Source organism: Oncorhynchus mykiss, chromosome 12 (assembly GCF_013265735.2).
Source record: "Oncorhynchus mykiss isolate Arlee chromosome 12, USDA_OmykA_1.1, whole genome shotgun sequence".
NCBI lineage: Eukaryota > Metazoa > Chordata > Actinopteri > Salmoniformes > Salmonidae > Oncorhynchus > Oncorhynchus mykiss.
Window position 1 is genome coordinate 88,626,090 of NC_048576.1, and position 20,122 is coordinate 88,646,211.

At 46.4% G+C, this 20,122-nt stretch overlaps 1 protein-coding gene across 2 annotated transcripts in view; it reads left to right on the forward strand.

Annotated features, from left to right (window-relative positions):
• The window catches only part of LOC110485270 (dynein assembly factor 5, axonemal), a 111,929-nt gene that overhangs the window by 65,247 nt on the left and 26,560 nt on the right, over window positions 1-20,122 (forward strand). For both annotated transcript variants that reach the window (XM_036939077.1, XM_036939076.1), the window contains 2 exons: window positions 14,751-14,894; window positions 18,693-18,861. In XM_036939077.1, coding sequence (XP_036794972.1) covers window positions 14,751-14,894; window positions 18,693-18,861 — 313 coding nt within the window. The remainder of the gene's footprint in view (window positions 1-14,750; window positions 14,895-18,692; window positions 18,862-20,122) is intronic.

The following is a 20,122-nucleotide window of genomic DNA, read 5'->3' on the forward strand; positions in this document are numbered from 1 at the left end:
TAGTTAAAGATCAGTGTCATCAGTACAGTGCTGGCTGGGAATGTAAAGATCAGTGTCATCAGTACAGTGCTGGCTGGGTATGTAAAGATCAGTGTCAGCAGTACAGTGCAGTGCTGGCTGTGTAGTTAAAGATCAGTGTCAGCAGTACAGTACAGTGCTGGCTGGGTAGTTAAAGATCAGTGTCAGCAGTACAGTACAGTGCTGGCTGGGTAGTTAAAGATCAGTGTCATCAGTACAGTGCTGGCTGGGTAGTTAAAGATCAGTGTCATCAGTACAGTGCTGGCTGGGAATGTAAAGATCAGTGTCATCAGTACAGTGCTGGCTGGGTATGTAAAGATCAGTGTCAGCAGTACAGTGCAGTGCTGGCTGTGTAGTTAAAGATCAGTGTCAGCAGTACAGTACAGTGCTGGCTGGGTAGTTAAAGATCAGTGTCATCAGTGCAGTACAGTGCTGGCTGGGTAGTTAAAGATCAGGGTCAGCAGTACATTACAGTGCTGGCTGTGTAGTTAACGATCAGGGTTAGCAGTACAGAACAGTGCTGGCTGGGTATGTAAAGAGCAGGGTTAGCAGTACAGTGCTGGCTGGGTATGTAAAGAGCAGGGTCAGCAGCACAGTGCTGGCTGGGTATGTAAAGAGCAGGGTCAGCAGCACAGTGCTGGCTGGGTATGTAAAGAGCAGGGTCAGCAGCACAGTGCTGGCTGGGTATGTAAAGAGCAGGGTCAGCAGCACAGTGCTTGCTGGGTATGTAAAGAGCAGGGTCAGCAGCACAGTGCTGGCTGGGTATGTAAAGAGCAGGGTTAGCAGTACAGTGCTGGCTGGGTATGTAAAGAGCAGGGTCAGCAGCACAGTGCTGGCTGGGTATGTAAAGAGCAGGGTCAGCAGCACAGTGCTGGCTGGGTATGTAAAGAGCAGGGTCAGCAGCACAGTGCTGGCTGGGTAGTTAAAGATCAGTGTCATCAGTACAGTGCTGGCTGGGTATGTAAAGATCAGTGTCAGCAGTACAGTGCAGTGCTGGCTGTGTAGTTAAAGATCAGTGTCAGCAGTACAGTACAGTGCTGGCTGGGTAGTTAAAGATCAGTGTCAGCAGTACAGTACAGTGCTGGCTGGGTAGTTAAAGATCAGTGTCATCAGTACAGTGCTGGCTGGGAATGTAAAGATCAGTGTCATCAGTACAGTGCTGGCTGGGTATGTAAAGATCAGTGTCAGCAGTACAGTGCAGTGCTGGCTGTGTAGTTAAAGATCAGTGTCAGCAGTACAGTACAGTGCTGGCTGGGTAGTTAAAGATCAGTGTCATCAGTACAGTGCTGGCTGGGTATGTAAAGATCAGTGTCAGCAGTACAGTGCAGTGCTGGCTGGGTAGTTAAAGATCAATGTCATCAGTGCAGTGCTGGCTGGGTAGTTAAATATCAGGTTAGCAGTACATTACAGTGCTGGCTGGGTAGTTAAAGATCAGTGTCAGCAGTACAGTGCTGGCTGGGTAGTTAAAGATCAGGTTAGCAGTACAGTACAGTGCTGGCTGGGTAGTTTAAAGATCAGTGTCAGCAGTACAGTGCAGTGCTGGCTGGGTAGTTACAGATCAGGTTAGCAGTACATTACAGTGCTGGCTGGGTAGTTAAAGATCAGGGTTAGCAGTACAGAACAGTGCTGGCTGGGTATGTAAAGATCAGGGTCAGCAGTACAGTGCTGGGTATGTAAAGAGCAGGGTTAGCAGTACAGTGCTGGCTGGGTAGTTAAAGATCAGGGTCATCAGTGCAGTACAGTGCTGGCTGGGTAGTTAAAGATCAGGGTCAGCAGTACATTACAGTGCTGGCTGTGTAGTTAACGATCAGGGTTAGCAGTACAGAACAGTGCTGGCTGGGTATGTAAAGAGCAGGGTTAGCAGTACAGTGCTGGCTGGGTATGTAAAGAGCAGGGTCAGCAGCACAGTGCTGGCTGGGTATGTAAAGAGCAGGGTCAGCAGCACAGTGCTGGCTGGGTATGTAAAGAGCAGGGTCAGCAGCACAGTGCTGGCTGGGTATGTAAAGAGCAGGGTCAGCAGCACAGTGCTTGCTGGGTATGTAAAGAGCAGGGTCAGCAGCACAGTGCTGGCTGGGTATGTAAAGAGCAGGGTCAGCAGCACAGTGCTGGCTGGGAATGTAAAGATCAGTGTCATCAGTACAGTGCTGGCTGGGTATGTAAAGATCAGTGTCAGCAGTACAGTGCAGTGCTGGCTGTGTAGTTAAAGATCAGTGTCAGCAGTACAGTACAGTGCTGGCTGGGTAGTTAAAGATCAGTGTCATCAGTACAGTGCTGGCTGGGTATGTAAAGATTAGTGTCAGCAGTACAGTGCAGTGCTGGCTGGGTAGTCAAAGATCAATATCATCAGTGCAGTGCTGGCTGGGTAGTTAAATATCAGGTTAGCAGTACATTACAGTGCTGGCTGGGTAGTTAAAGATCAGTGTCAGCAGTACAGTGCTGGCTGGGTAGTTAAAGATCAGGTTAGCAGTACAGTACAGTGCTGGCTGGGTAGTTTAAAGATCAGTGTCAGCAGTACAGTGCAGTGCTGGCTGGGTAGTTACAGATCAGGTTAGCAGTACATTACAGTGCTGGCTGGGTAGTTAAAGATCAGGGTTAGCAGTACAGAACAGTGCTGGCTGGGTATGTAAAGATCAGGGTCAGCAGTACAGTGCTGGGTATGTAAAGAGCAGGGTTAGCAGTACAGTGCTGGCTGGGTAGTTAAAGATCAGGGTCATCAGTGCAGTACAGTGCTGGCTGGGTAGTTAAAGATCAGGGTCAGCAGTACATTACAGTGCTGGCTGTGTAGTTAACGATCAGGGTTAGCAGTACAGAACAGTGCTGGCTGGGTATGTAAAGAGCAGGGTTAGCAGTACAGTGCTGGCTGGGTATGTAAAGAGCAGGGTCAGCAGCACAGTGCTGGCTGGGTATGTAAAGAGCAGGGTCAGCAGCACAGTGCTGGCTGGGTATGTAAAGAGCAGGGTCAGCAGCACAGTGCTGGCTGGGTATGTAAAGAGCAGGGTCAGCAGCACAGTGCTTGCTGGGTATGTAAAGAGCAGGGTCAGCAGCACAGTGCTGGCTGGGTATGTAAAGAGCAGGGTTAGCAGTACAGTGCTGGCTGGGTATGTAAAGAGCAGGGTCAGCAGCACAGTGCTGGCTGGGTATGTAAAGAGCAGGGTCAGCAGCACAGTGCTGGCTGGGTATGTAAAGAGCAGGGTCAGCAGCACAGTGCTGGCTGGGTATGTAAAGAGCAGGTTTAGCAGTACAGTGCTGGCTGGGTAGCTAAAGGGACATTTAAAAAAAAAAAAAAGTCAACTTCATATTCATCATCTCCAGCACCTCAACATCAGCAGATGTGAAAATGGCGCGTTTCTATGTTTTTTAGTAACAAAAATAGAGGAACATAAGTGTTTCCAATGACATCATCAACAAATTGGTAGACAATTAGTGGCAATGCCTACTCATAATTGGTTAAAATCACAAGGTGCACACCGATGATGTCATTGGAAACACTTATCTTCCTCAATCTTTTTTTACTACAAAATATAGAAACACACCATTTTCACAGATGTTGATGTTGGGGTGGTGCTGGAGATGATGAATATAAAGTTGAAAAATTGTGAAATTCCCCTTTTAAAGAGCAGGGTTACCAGAACAGACCGACACACCTGCAGTATTCTTTGAAAACAACCAGGCCAGACACACAGAGCAGGGCCAAACCAGAGAGGGCCAGGCAGGTCACCATTGGGCTGTAAATAACAAGAGAGAGAAGGGAGAGGAGCATCTACGTTCCTGTAGACACACACCAAGCACACACACACACACACACACACGGAACAGTGCAGAGCAGACCCAGAGCAGTGCAGACCCAGAGCAGACCCAGAGAAGAGCAGACCCAGAGCAGAGTGGAGTGGACAGACAGACAGACACAGATAGACAGGTAGGCAGACAGTCAGAAAGACGGACAGAGCAGAACAGACAGACAGAAAGACAGGTTGGCAGACATACACACAAACACACACACACACACGGAGCAGTGCAGACCCAGAGCAGTGCAGACCCAGAGCAGAGCAGACCCAGAGCAGAGCGGAGTGGACAGACAGACACAGATAGACAGGTAGGCAGACAGTCAGAAAGACGGACAGAGCAGAACAGACAGACAGAAAGACAGGTTGCCAGACATACACACAAACACACACCAAGCAAGTAAGTGTATGCAGACACCGACAGGCAGACACCGACAGGCAGACACCGACAGGCAGACACACACACTCCCATACAGTCACACATACATTGGATGAACATACTATAGAGAAAGTCCAAGTGTACAAATAGTTGGGAGTGTGGGTGGATGACAGGCTGAGCTTCACTGTTCATGTGGAGAACTTGATAAGGAAGCTCCAGCTGAAAATAGGTTTTTATTACCGGCATAAGGCTTGTTTTTCCTCTGAAGGCCAGGCAGGAGCTGGTACGATGTACAGTACCTGTCAAAAGTTTGGACACCTACTCATTCAAGGATTTTTCTTTATTTTTACTATTTTCTACGTTGCAGAATAATAGGGAAGACATCAAAACTATGAAATAACACATATGGAATCATGTAGTAACCAAAAAAGTGTTAAACAAATCAAAATATATTTCTATTTGAGATTCTTCTAAGTAGCCACCCTTTGCCTGGATGGCAGCTTTGCACACTCTGGCATTCTGTCAACCAGCTTCACCTAGATGCTTTTCCAAAAGTCTTGAAGGAGTTCCCACATAAGCTGAGCACTTGTCGGCTGCTTTTCTTCACTCTGCGGTCTAACTCATCTCAAACCATCTTAATTGGGTTGAGGTTTGGTGATTGTGGAGGCTAGATCATCTGATGCAGCACTCCATCACTCTCCTTCTTGGTCAAATAGCTCTTACACAGCCTGGAGGTGTGTCAAATCAAATCAAATGTTATTGGTCACATACACATGGTTAGCAGTCGCGAGTCTAGCGAAATTCTTCAGCTTCTAGATCCGACAGTGCAGCAGTATCTAACAGGTCAAATCTAACAAATTCCACAACTAAACCTAATATCTAACAAATTCCACAACTAAACCTAATACACACAATCTAATAAAGGAATTGGATGAGAATATATAAGTATAAAATATATAGATGAGCAGTGACAGAGTATAAAATATATAGATGAGCAGTGACAGAGCAGCTAAGATGCAATAGATAGTGAAGGATAACCGTACATATGAGATGAGTAATGTGAGATATGTAAACATTCTTAAAGTGGCATTATTAAAGTGACTAGTGTTCCATTTATTAAAGTGGCCAATGATATCAAGTCTATAGGTAGGCAGCTGCCTCTGTGCTAGTGGTGGCTGTTTAACAATCTGATGGCCTTGAGATTGAAAAACAGCTTCTATCTCTCTGTCCCAGCTCTGATGCACCTGTACTGACCTCACCTTCTGGATGATAGCAGGGTGAACAGACAGTGGCTCGGGTGGTTGTTGTCCTTGATTATCTTTTTGGCCGTCCTGTGACATCGGGTGGTGTAGGTGTCCTGGAGGGCAGGTAGTTTGCCCCCGGTGATGCAGACAGCACCACCCTCTGGAGAGCCCCTGCGGTTGTGGGCGGTGCAGTTGCCGTACCAGGTGGTAAAACAGCGCGACAGGATGCTCTCAATTGTGCATCTGTAAAAGTTAGAAGGGTTTTTGGTGACAAGCCACGTTTTTCCCCTATTGGGGCGGTAAGCAAATTGGAGTGGGTCTTGGGTGACAGGTAGGGTGGAGGTGATATGGTCCTTGACTAGTCTCTCAAAGCACTTCATGATGACAGAAGTGAGTGCTACGGGGCAATAGTCATTTAGTAGAGTTACCTTAGCTTCCTTGGGAACTGGAATAATGGTGGCTATCTTGAAGCTTGTGGTGACAGCAGACTGGGATAGGGACGGATTGAATATGTCCGTCAACAGTTGAAGCCGGAAGTTTACATACAGTTTTTCACAATTCCTGACATTTAATCCTAGTAAAAATTCCCTGTTTTGGGTCAGTTAGGATCACCACTTTATTTTAAGAATGTGAAATGTCAGAATAATAGTAGAGGGTGATTTATTTCAGCTTTTATTTCTTTCATCACATTCCCAGTGGGTCAGAAGTTTACATACACTCAATTAGTATTTGGTAGTATTGCCTTTAAATTGTTTAACTTGGGTCAAATGTTTTGGGTAGCCTTTCACAAGCTTCCCACAATAAGTTGGGTGAATTTTGGTCCATTCCTCCTGACAGAGCTGGTGTAACTGAGTCAGGTGGGTAGACCTCCTTGCTCGCACAAGCTTTTTCAGTTCTGCCCAAAAAATTATATAGGATTGAGGGTCAGGGCTTTGTGATGGCCACTCCAATACTTTTACTTTATTGTCCTTAGGCCATTTTGCCACAACTTTGGAATTATGCTTGGGGTCATTGTCCATTTGGAAGACCCATTTGCGACCAAGCTTTAACTTCCTGACTGATGTCTTGAGATGTCGCTTCAATATATCCACATAATTTTCCATCCTCATGAAGCCATCTATTTTGTGATGTGCACCAGTCCCTCCTGCAGCAAAGCACCCCCACAACATGATGCTGCCACCCCCGTGCTTCACGGTTGGGATGGTGTTCTTTGGCTTACAAGCCTCCCCCTTTTCCTTCAAACAACGATGGTCATTATGGCCAAACAGTTCTATTTTTGTTTCATCAGACCAGAGGACATTTCTCCAAAAAGTACGATCTTTGTCCCCATGTGCAGCTGCAAACCGTAGTCTGGCTTTTTTATGGCGGTTTTGGAGCAGTGGCTTCTTCCTTGCTGAGCGGCCTTTCAGGTTATGTTGATATAGGACTCGTTTTACTGTGGATATAGATACTTTTGTACCTGTTTCCTCCAGCATCTGCACAAGGTACTTTGCTGTTTTTCTGGGATTGATTTGCACTTTAAGCACCAAAGTACGTTCATCTCTAGGAAACAGAACGCGTCTCCTTCCTGAGCGGTTTGGCGGCTGCGTGGTCCCATGGTGTTTATGCTTGCGTACTATTGTGTGTACAGATGAACGTGCCTTCAGGCGTTTGGAAATTGCTCCCAAGGATGAACCAGACTTGTGGAGGTCTCCATTTTTTTTCTGAGGTCTTGGCTGATTTCTTTTGATTTTCCCATGATGTCTAGCAAAGAGTCACTGAGTTTGAAGGTAGGCCTTGAAGTACATCCACAGGTACACCTCCAATTGACTCAAATGATGTCAATTAGACATCAGAAGCTTCTAAAGCCATGACATCATTTTCTGGAAATGTCCAAGCTGTTTAAAGGCACAGTCAACTTAGTGTATGTAAACTTCTGACCCACTGGAATTATGATATAGGGAACTATAAGTGAAATAATCTGTCTGTAAACAATTGTTGGAAAAATGACTTGTGTCATGCACAAAGTAGATGTCCTAACCTACTTGCCAAAACTATAGTTTGTTAACAAGAAATGTGTGGAGTGGTTGAAAAACAAGTTTTAATGACTCCAACCTAAGTGTATGTAAACTTCCGACTTCAACTGTATACGCTTGCGGCGGGATATACACAGCTGTGACTATAACCGAGGAGAGTTCTCTTGGGAGATAATACGGTCAGCATTTGAGTGTGAGGAATTCTAGGCAGGTGAACACAAGGACTTGAGTTCTTGTATGTTGTTAGAATTGCATCATGAGTCGTTAATCATCGGTGTTTGGTCATTGTCCTGTTGAAAAGCAAATTATCGTCCCGCTAAGCGCAAACCAGATGGGATGGGATATCGCTGCAGAATGCTGTGGTAGTCATGCTGGTTAAGTGTATCCTGAATTCTAAATAAATCACAGACAGTGTCACCAGCAAAGCACCCCCACACCATCACACCTCTTCTTCCATGCTTCACGGTGGGAACCACACATGCGGACATTATCTGTTCACCTACTCTGTGTCTCACAAAGACACAGCGGTTGGAAACAAATCTCTCAAATTTGCACTCATCAGACCAAAGGACAGATTTTCACGGTCTAATGTCCATCGCACGTGTTTCTTGGCCCAAGCAAGTCTCTTCTTATTATTGGTGTCCTTTAGTAGTGTTTTTTTGTTGTTGCAGGAATTCAACCATAAAGGCCTGATTCACGCAGTCTCTTCTGAACAGTTGATGTTGAGATTAGAGGTCGACCGATTAATCAGCATGATTAATTTGGGCCAATTTCAAGTTTTCATAACAATCTGTAATCAGCCTTTTTGGATGCCGATTTTGGCCGATTACATTGCAATCCATGAGGAAACTGCGTGGCAGGCTGACCACCTGTTACGCGAGTGCAGCGTCAAAAAGACCTTGTGGCGGGCAATGAGCCAAGGTAAGTTGCTAGCTAGCATTAAACTTATCTTATAAAAAGCAATCAATCTTAACATAATCACTAGTTAACTACACATGGTTGATGATATTACTAGTTTAACTAGCTTGTCCTGCGTTGCATATAATCGATGTGGTGCCTGTTAATATATCATTGAATCATAGCCTACTTCGCCAAACGGGTGATGATTTAACAAAAGTGCATTCGTGAAAAAAGCACATTCTTTGCACAAATGTACCTACCAATAAACATCAATGCCTTTCTTAAAATTAATACACAGAAGTATATATTTTTAAACCTGCATATTTAGTTAATATTGACTGTTAACATGCAATTATTTAAACTAGGGAAATTGTGTCACTTCTCTTGCGTTCAGTGCAAGCAGAGTCAGGGTATATGCTACAGTTTGGGTTGCCTGGCTCGTTGCGAACTGGGTTTTCATCCTAACAATGACTGTACATAATTATGACATATAACATTGAAGGTTGTGCAATGTAACAGGAATATTTAGACTTATGGATGCCACCCATTAGATAAAATATGTAACGGTTCCGTATTTCACTGAAAGAATAAACGTTTTGTTTTCGAAATGAAATATAACCATATTAATGACCAAAGGCTCGCATTTCTGTGTGTTTATTATAATTAAGTCTATGATTTGATATTTGATAGAGCAGTCTAACTGAGCGGTGGTAGGCAGCAGCAGGCTCATAAGCATTCATTCAAACAGCACTTTACTGCGTTAGCGAGCAGTTCTTAGCAATGCTTGAAGCACAGCGCTGTTTATGACTTCAAGCCTATCAACTCCCGAGATTAGGCTGGCAATACTAAAGTGCCTATAAGAACATCCAATAGTCAAAGGTATATGAAATACAAATGGTATAGAGAGAAATAGTTGGCGCGTCATAATATTGAACCACCAGCTTTCATATGTTCTGAGTAAGGAACTTAAACATGAGCTTTTTTACATGGCAAATATTGCACTTTTAGCTTCTTCTCCAACACTGTGTTTTTGCATTATTTAAACCAAATTGAACATGTTTCATTATTTATTTGAGACTAAATAGATTTTATTGATGTATTATATTAAGTTAAAATAAAAGGGTTCAGTGTTCATTCTGTATTGATGTAATTGTCATTATTACAAATATAAATACAAATTGGCCTATTAATTGGTATCGGCTTTTTTGGGTCCTCCAATAATCGGTATCGGCATTGAAAAATCATAATCGGTCGACCTCTAGCTGAGATGTGTCTGTTACTTGAACTCTGTGAAGCATTTATTTGGGCTGCAATTTCTGAGGCTGGTAACTCAAATGAACTTATCCTCTGCAGCAGAGGTAACTCTGGGTCTTCCTTTCCTATGGTGATCCTCATGAGAGCCAGTTTCATCATAGTGCTTGATGGTTTTTGCAACTGCACTTGAACAAACTTCAAAGTTCTTGAAATGTTCCATGTTGACTGACCTTCATGTCTTAGAGTAATGATGGACTGTCGTTTCTCTTTGCTTATTTGAGTTCTTGGTCTTTTACCAATTAGGGCTGTCTTCTGTATACCCCCTACCTTGTCACAACACAACTGATTGGCTCAAACGCATTAAGAAGGAAAGAAATTCCACAAATTAACTTTTTTTAGAAGGCACACCTGTTAATTGAACAGTACAGGCCTCTACCTTGAGAGCACTTGATTAAGTATATCATGCAGCTCTCAGGTTCTTTACCAATCCAAAACGTTGGTGGAGTTTAAACACTTGGTCCATTCTAAATATCATGGAAGAGTGTAATTGTCTTTAGGACAGCTGTTTTTTAGTTATGACATTGTGTGTTTCTTTACGTGATATGTCATTGTTGTACTGTATGTGTGTCTATAGTTTTGTTCAATGTTGTGTTAGTGTATGTAAGAAGTTTTTTGTGAAACGTTGTTTCCCTTGCAGCTGTCGGACCGGGTCTCCCTTGAAAAGTAGATGTTACCTCTATGAGAAAAACCCGTGGAAATGAAGGTTAACTAAAAATGATCAAATACTCTGACATGAACTTCAGAGACCCAGTCATCACACAGATGGTGTGAAGGTTAGCCAGCAGCCACAGTGATCATGCTTGTTGGACTAACTGTCTGTTTTTGATATCAGTTTAGCTCGTTGGTTTTTAGACATGTAAGGGGAAAATGTCATATGAGCACATTGGGCAGCGGTGGTGATAAGATAAAGTAGAGTTAAAAAATAATAGTTAAATTGCAGACTCAGATGCTATGCTTTTTAAAATAAACTTCAAAAGTTGAGAACAACTTTTGTGTTTTTGATCCTTCCAACATTAGAGAGTTTTGTGCAAGAGAGTGAGAGGTTTGACTTGGACCAAAAAGCAGTAAAAAAAATCCAATATAAATAATCTTCAAAGTCACCACTCTGGTCAGCAGAGAGAGAGAGAGAGAGTGGTGGAGCCCCTTGAAGATGTGGACACTGATATTGTGCTTGGCACTCACAATGACTTCACTGTGGCAGAGAGGAGTTGAAAGGAGTTTTGGTTAGTTAAGCTTCCGTGTCGTACAAGTTGTAATTATAGGACATACCATAAAACACACACACCCACAGACATTAAGCTATTAGTACATAATAGAGACACGCTCTCACTCTACAGCTGAGGGCCATTGTGGTGTTGCCGTGGCTACGGCGCTAGTCTCACATTTGCGGAGCTAAAGCAAACAGGCAGATGGGAGAGAGAAAGGTGAAGGGAAGGAGTGTTTACAACCACGTCGTTAACAGACAGAACATTACACAGCAAGACACTGTCAAAGTGCTGAGCCAGAGGAGGCTCTGTTTTCTATCTTGTCTTCTGTGCAAATGCTGCCGAGAGACTTGGGAGTGGCTGTCCTTTGCGTGACGTGGTGACGCCATGTCGGCCATATTACTGTCTCTCAGAAAACACAAACCCACTCTGACATGTTTCCTCTGTCTGATGTCATGGCCGCTGACAGCTGTGGCCTGCTCCTCTCGCTGTTGAAAGAGAGAGGAAAGAAAGGAGAAGTGTGGTGGTGGGTTGGGCTTACCGTACCCGTGCCCGTAACCGTACCCGTGGCCGTGGCTGCCACCTCACCTGTGGACTGACACAACCGGGTCTGAGCTCCAGGGGTGTATCTGTTTCCCTGTTGCCATGACACCGGCAGAAGTTGGGGGGGGGGGGGGGGGGGGGGGGGGTGGTAATGAATCCCCAACTACACAACAAACCAGAACAGAGAACAGACCACAGCAGAGAACAGAACAGACCAGACCACAGCAGAGAACAGAACAGACCAGACCACAGCAGAGAACAGAACAGACCAGACCACAGCAGAGAACAGAACAGACCAGACCACAGCAGAGAACAGAACAGACCAGACCACAGCAGAGAACAGAACAGACCAGACCACAGCAGAGAACAGAACAGACCAGAACACAGCAGAGAACAGAACAGAGAACAGACCACAGCAGAGAACAGAACAGACCAGACCACAGCAGAGAACAGAACAGACCAGAATACAGCAGAGAACAGAACAGACCAGAACACAGCAGAGAACAGAACAGACCAGAACACAGCAGAGAACAGAACAGACCAGAACACAGCAGAGAACAGAACAGACCAGACCACAGCAGAGAACAGAACAGACCAGAACACAGCAGAGAACAGAACAGACCAGAACACAGCAGAGAACAGAACAGACCACAGCAGAGAACAGAACAGACCAGAACACAGCAGAGAACAGAACAGACCACAGCAGAGAACAGAACAGACCAGAACACAGCAGAGAACAGAACAGACCAGACCACAGCAGAGAACAGACCAGACCACAGCAGAGAACAGACCAGAACACAGCAGAGAACAGACCAGAACACACCAAAACAGAGCAGAACAGAACACAGCAGAGAACAGAACAGAGCAGACCAGAACAGGACAGACCAGACCAGAACAGAGTGAAACCTCCACATTATCTCTGCTCTATTCCCATGGTAGTGAGCTGCAGAGCTGTAAAGAGGGGGATCCCCACAGAAATACAATAACTAGAGATTCTATGGGTATCCTCACCACCCACTGTGAGCACGTCCACACTCTACAGGGGGGGTGAGTAAGTACACAGGAGGGGAGAACTGAGTCACAAGCCCAGAGGGGTGAGGGGGAGGCCCCAGGGAAGCCAGGAGGGGTGAGGGGGAGGCCCCAGGGAAGCCAGGAGGGGTGAGGGGGAGGCCCCAGGGAAGCCAAGATGGGGTGAGGGGGAGGCCCAGGGAAGCCAAGATGGGGTGAGGGGGAGGCCCAGGGAAGCCCAGAGAGGTGAGGAGGAGGCCCCAGGGAAGCCAAGAGAGGTGAGGGGGAGGCCCCAGGGAAACCCAGAGGTAAGGGGGAGGCCCAGGGAAGCCCAGAGAGGGGAGGGGGAAGCCCCAGGGAAGCCCAGGCCAGACAGGGGGACTAAGGAAGCAGAGGTTATCCTCAATGCTCACTTTATTTTAGAATAGTCTCTAGTCTCTCCTCTCCAGCCCTGGAAGTCCTGACCCTCTAGTCTCTCCTCTCCAGCCCTGGAAGTCCTGACCCTCTAGTCTCTCCTCTCCAGTCCTGTCATAGACTCACTGCTCTCCTCTCTGGCTTCTCTTTGGCCGCTCTCTTTCTGCTCTTTGGCCGCTCTCTGGCTTCTCTCTGGCTGCTCTCTGGCCGCTCTCTGGCCGCTCTCTGGTCGCTCTCTGGCCGCTCTCTCCGCTCTCTGGCCGCTCTCTTTCCACTCTCTGGCAGCTCTCTGGCTTCTCTCTGGCCGCTCTCTTTCTGCTCTCTGGCTGCTCTCTGGCTTCTCTCTGGCCGCTCTCTTTCTGCTCTCTGGCCGCTCTCTGGCTGCTCTCTTTCTGCTCTCTGGCCGCTCTCTTTCTGCTCTCTGGTCGCTCTCTGGCTGCTCTCTGGCCGCTGTCTTTCTGCTCTCTGGCTTCTCTCTGGCCGCTCTTTGGCCGCTCGGGGAAGACAGTGTTGTGCTCCTCCTAGTGCCTGCTTTGAGCACTGAACAGACGTTTTGTCATTATGGAGAATGGGAGGGATGAGGTGTGTGTGTGTGTGTGCGTGCGTGCGTACAGACTCTTGGCCATCTCTCTCCATTCCCTAATACACCCCCTCTCTCCCTAAGCAAACACCTGGAGACTGCCTCCCCATCCCTCCCTCCTCTCTAATGACAGGCCACAGCAAAACAGGAAACAAGGCTGTGCTCCCGGTGATGGCATGGAAATTGGTCAGAGTGGAGGGCCTTTTGTCTAAACATGAGCTCACCCTACAGAGAGAGAGACACAGAGAGACACAGAGGGAGAGAGAGAGAGACACAGAGAGAGAGCAACACAGAGAGAGAGAGAGACACAGAGAGAGAGAGAGAGAGAGAGAGACACGGAGAGAGAGAGAGAGACACAGAGAGAGAGAGACACAGAGAGAGAGAGAGACACAGAGAGAGAGAGAGATGGGGAGACAGAGAGACAGAGATACACAGAGAGAGGGGGGGAGACAGAGGGAGAGAGACACAGAGAGAGCGAGAGAGTGTCAGAACTGAGGGAGGAAGGGAGGATGGCGTGTCGTGAGAGAGGTGAGAGGGAGCAGATGGAGAGAAGTGTGAGCGAGGGAGACAGAAGGAGGGATAGAGGGGAGAGGGCGGATAGAGTTCAGAGAAAATAAATCTAGCTTCTAGGCTGGTGGTGAAGGGAGCGGTCACACCATTGACTTTTCCCTCATTTAACAGTATGACAGTGAGGAACAGAGGTCAGGGGCTTCTCATGCACCATCAGACTAGCACTGCAGTCTCTCTCTTACTCCCTCTCTCTGTACCTATCTCTCTCTGTACCTATCTCTCTCTCTTATTCCCTCTCTCTGTACCTCTCTCTCTCTCTTATTCCCTCTCTCTGTACCTATCTCTCTCTCTCTGTACCTATCTCTCTCTCTCTGTACCTCTCTCTCTCTCTTATTCCCTCTCTCTGTACCTCTCTCTCTCTCTTATTCCCTCTCTCTGTACCTATCTCTCTCTGTACCCATCTCTCTTACTCCCTCTCTCTGTACCTATCTCTCTCTTACTCCCTATCTCTGTACCTCTCTCTCTGTACCCATCTCTCTGTACCCATCTCTCTTACTCCCTCTCTCTGTACCTATCTCTCTCTTACTCCCTATCTCTGTACCTATCTCTCTTACTCCCTCTCTCTGTACCTATCTCTCTCTCTGTACCTATCTCTCTCACCCCTTCTCACACTCCACCTCAATCTACACATTCCCCTATCTCCGTCTCCCTCTCTCTCCCGGTCTCTCCTTTTCCAGGTGTAAATGTGTGAGGGCTGATATTTAAATGTGTTTGTGTGATGTATGATATTTACCCAATAAAGGGCTGAATTAGAATTGTCTCTCCGTCCCTCTCCCAGGCGGTGTATCTGGACCAGTTGCTGTCCTGTGTGGATGTTCTGTTGTCTGTTTGTGAGAAGGACTGTTGCTCGGTCAGTCTACAGCTGTTACAGGTGCTGGTTACTGTCCAGAGCCTCTCCACTGAGCCACAGCTCACTGACAAGGTAAGATGTGCTCACATACACACACATACAGTACATGGACACACACACGTATGTCTACACATCCATACATCAAACCCCAGCTCACTGCCCAGGTAAGAGACACACACACACACACACACACACACAGCCTCACCCAGTGGCTCTAACGAGCAATCCCATTATCCTCTCTGTCTTCCAGGCAGGCCTCCCCTCCCCTGTGGGCTCAACGTTTATAACCATCCACCTCTCCTGTGTAACTACTCCTCTCCTTCTCTGCTCTGACATGTGGTGATCTAGAATGTTTTTAACATGTAACACTCTCTTTCCACCCCCCTCCTCCTTGTTTATTACAGCTGTGAGTATGTTTTGTATAGCGGGCCAGAGAAGCTATTTGAAGAATGTAAGTGTTAGCCCTGGTTCAAAGTGGGCACAGTGGAACTCGACAGTCTACTGTAATTACCCATTTAGTCAGAAATTGCACCTTTGGAGTGGAACTAGTTTAAACCGTTGCCACGGGTGAAAGGAGGCGGTTTTGAGAGAGCGAGAGAATCAGCGCCAGCGCCATCTTTCCTCACGCCTACTGCCATTACATGCCATGCGAGCGCCATCCTGCCGCGAAGGACACTCCTCGTCCGGGTAACTTGACCCAGAATAAAACGACAAAGAGAAGAGGCAGAGGAAACAGAACAGACTGTAAAAGCCCTGTGTTACGTCTTAGTTTAGTCGGTCTGTCTGGACTGTGTGCTAATAGCAGGTCTACGAGGAGAGGAGCGGGAAGTGGAGTTGCACTCTGGCCAACGGATGAATGACTGACCACTCAGTGGCCTTCTATGTCTGACTGTCTGTGTGTCTGTCTGCAGAAACGGTGTCCTGTTTGGAACTGGGAGGAAGAATATGGACAGGGACATGTAGAGAAGGAGGGAGGGAGAGCATGGCCTGGGACATGTAGAGAAGGAGGGAGGGAGAGCATGGCCTGGGACATGTAGAGAAGGGGGAGGGAGAGCATGGCCTGGGACATGTAGAGAAGGAGGGAGGGAGAGCATGGCCTGGGACATGTAGAGAAGGAGGGAGGGAGAGCATGGCCTGGGACATGTAGAGAAGGGGGAGGGGGAGCATGGCCTGGGACATGTAGAGAAGGGGGGAAGGACGGAGGGAGAGTATGGCCTGGGACATGTAGAGAAGGGGGGAAGGAGGGAGGGAGAGCATGGCCTGGGACATGTAGAAAAGGGGGGAAGGAGGGAGGGAGAGCATGGCCTGGGACATGTAGAGAAGGGGGGAAGGAGGGAGGGAGAGCATGGCCTGGGACATGTAGGGAAGGAGGGAGGGAGAGCATGGCCTGGGACATGTAGAGAAGGGGGGGAGGAGGGAGGGAGAGTATGGCCTGGGACATGTAGAGAAGGGGGAGGGAGAGCATGGCCTGGGACATGTAGAGAAGGGGGAAAGGAGGGAGGGAGAGCATGGCCTGGGACATGTAGAGAAGGAGGGAGGGAGACCATGAGCTGGGACATTCCTGGACATTGTTCCACCTCCCAGGGGGAATGGCAACGCCAGTTTTCCCAGAAAATGATCTTCCAGTCAGGGTTTGTGGGGGGGGGGGGGTTGTTGGCTCCCTTCGCAGGGGGTTAACACTATTGACTCGAGGACAGTCAATCAGACAGTGTCCATCCCCGCCTCCCCTCAAGGGGACCATAACGCGCCCCTCGAGGTCACTTCCTCTGTCCTGAAGAGACAACACTATGCTCACGCTCCTTTCTCTCACTCTGCTCATTTCCTCTTCGTTGATGTTTATTGTGACTATGGGATGTATGCTTCCTGTTTGTTTTCTGTATGGGTACATGTGTTAGTGGTTTGATGTACAGTGCCTTGCGGAAGTATTCGGCCCCCTTGAACTTTGCGACCTTTTGCCACATTTCAGGCTTCAAACATAAATATATAAAACTGTATTTTTTTGTGAAGAATCAACAACAAGTGGGACACAATCGTGAAGTGAAACGACATTTATTGGCTATTTCAAACTTTTTTAACAAATCAAAAACTGAAAAATTGGGCGTGCAAAATTATTCAGCCCCCTTAAGTTAATACTTTGTAGCGCCACCTTTTGCTGCGATTACAGCTGTAAGTCGCTTGGGGTATGTCTCTATCAGTTTTGCACATCGAGAGACTGAATTTTTTTCCCATTCCTCCTTGCAAAACAGCTCGAGCTCAGTGAGGTTGGATGGAGAGCATTTGTGAACAGCAGTTTTTAGTTCTTTCCACAGATTCTCGATTGGATTCAGGTCTGGACTTTGACTTGGCCATTCTAACACCTGGATATGTTTATTTTTGAACCATTCCATTGTAGATTTTGCTTTATGTTTTGGATCATTGTCTTGTTGGAAGACAAATCTCCGTCCCAGTCTCAGGTCTTTTGCAGACTCCATCAGGTTTTCTTCCAGAATGGTCCTGTATTTGGCTCCATCCATCTTCCCATCAATTTTAACCATCTTCCCTGTCCCTGCTGAAGAAAAGCAGGCCCAAACCATGACAGTGGGGATGGTGTGTTCAGCTGTGTAGCTTTTACGCCAAACATAACGTTTTGCATTGTTGGCAAAAAGTTCAATTTTGGTTTCATCTGACCAGAGCACCTTCTTCCACATGTTTGGTGTGTCTCCCAGGTGGCTTGTGGCAAACTTTAAACAACACTTTTTATGGATATCTTTAAGAAATGTCTTTCTTCTTGCCACTCTTCCATAAAGGCCAGATTTGTGCAATATACGACTGATTGTTGACTGATTTATGGACAGAGTCTCCCACCTCAGCTGTAGATCTCTGCAGTTCATCCAGAGTGATCATGGGCCTCTTGGCTGCATCTCTGATCAGTTCTCCTTGTATGAGCTGAAAGTTTAGAGGGACGGCCAGGTCTTGGTAGATTTGCAGTGGTCTGATACTCCTTCCATTTCAATATTATCGCTTGCACAGTGCTCCTTGGGATTTTTAAAGCTTGGGAAATCTTTTTGTATCCAAATCCGGCTTTAAACTTCTTCACAACAGTATCTCGGACCTGCCTGGTGTGTTCCTTGTTCTTCATGATGCTCTCTGTGCTTTTAACGGACCTCTGAGACTATCACAGTGCAGGTGCATTTATACGGAGACTTGATTACACACAGGTGGATTGTATTTATCATCATTAGTCATTTAGGTCAACATTGGATCATTCAGAGATCCTCACTGAACTTCTGGAGAGAGTTTGCTGCACTGAAAGTAAAGGGGCTGAATAATTTTGCACGGCCAATGTTTCAGTTTTTGATTTGTTAAAAAAGTTTGAAATATCCAGTAAATGTCGTTCCACTTCATGATTGTGTCCCACTTGTTGTTGATTCTTCACAAAAAAATACAGTTTTATATCTTTATGTTTGAAGCCTGAAATGTGGCAAAAGGTCGCAAAGTTCAAGGGGGCCGAATACTTTCGCAAGGCACTGTACAAGACTAAGAGCATGTGAAGCACATTGTTTACAGCGTTTTTGGAGAGTTATTATTTTCATGGTAAAGTTACTGTTCATGCTTCTGTTTCCAGATGTAATCTAAACTTGCAACACAGCCATTAACATTTTAATGGAATGTGTTGATCACTTTCTCTCACCTTCCCTTCCTGTTTCTCTCTCTATCTCTCTCCTCTCCATCTCCCTCTCTCTGTCTCCCTCTCCTCTCTGTCTCTCTCCTCTCCATCTCCCTCTCTCTCTGTGTCTCTCTCTCCTCTCCATCTCTCTCCATCTCGCTCTCTCTCTCTCTGTCTCTCTCCTCTCCATCTCTGTCTCTCTCCACCTGTCTCTCTCCTCTCAGGCAGAACAGAGCGTAGTGTCTCTGTGTAAGGTCCAGGGTCTGGCTACAGTAGCTGACCTCTACAGGCAGCACATGGATCAGCTGCTCCAGTGGCTCTCAGCCTCTCAGAAGACCTGGACCAGCTACTCCCCCCAGAGACTGCAGCTCCAGGTCATCGCCACCCAATCAGGTGAGACTATAGGTCAGGCTTCTCCAAGCGTGTTCCTGGAGAGCCTACCCTCCTGTAGGTTTTAAATCCAACTCCACTTGTAACTAACCTGATTCAACTGATCAGATAGATATGCATTCAAATCAGGTGTGTTAGATTAGGGTTTGAGAGAACCTACAGGAACAGGGTTGGAGAGCTCTGCTATAGGTCATCTCTGGCCAGTCATGTGAGACTAGCCACATCGCTGGCCAATCAGGTGAGAATACAGGTCAATTCTGTCCAATCAGAAGACCAATCTGTAACCAACCCATTACTGTCCAAACAGTCATATCTGGCCTATCAGGTGAGACTAAAACCACATTATTGTCAGAATCATGTGAGACCAAAGGCAGAGAGGAAGAGGCGAAGCAAGAGGTTTTACTCCGCCCAAAATCTGTCCACGAAAATAAGCCTAAAATGGGAGGAATTTTTGGTCAATGGGAGAGTGTTGAATTTGGTCAACAAAAAATGGAATTGCTCATTTGCTAAGTGAGGCTTATTCGATCAACTGAAGTTTCAGAACGGTTAGGTTGTTCCGAATTTACTGATATAAGTGGACACACGTTACATTTACCCAACTTAGAAAAAAACAACTTTATATTGGAGTTGTTCCTGTTGTCATGGGGTGAGGACTCATCATGGATATAACCCGTTTTAGTGTGGATATTGCCATTGAGGACTTCCACCATTTTAAAGTAAACAATTGGGTGGGGATTCCTATGATTTTGGAGCAATCAGCCAATGAAGAATAAGAAAATTGACTACTTTAAAATGGAAATGGCTTCAATGGTGCTGCCCTTGCGGTCACAGACTCTATAATGGCACAGATACAAAGATGAGTCATCTATCTCTATGGCCTGTTGTTCACATGCATATCTGCCCTCTCATTGGCTAGAATGGTTCCACCTGATCTCGCCGCCTCCACCCTGACTTCCATATTTCTACTGTTCTACTGTTAGTGCGGGTCACTTGACTATCTTGTCAATATAGTATACAATATTTGCTACATGTCATCGCTGGCCAGTCACGTGAGACTATAGTCAAGCTATTACCTCCATGTTGTTTCCCCACCACTCCAATACCAGTTATAGAGTGGATATTGTCATTGAAGACAACCCTTCATTCCATACCAGCCAAACAGCCACCATCATAGATTTACACTGAACAAAAATATAAACACAGCAGGCGATTATTTCAAAGGTTTTACTGAGGTACAGTTCATATCAGGAAATCAGTCAATGTA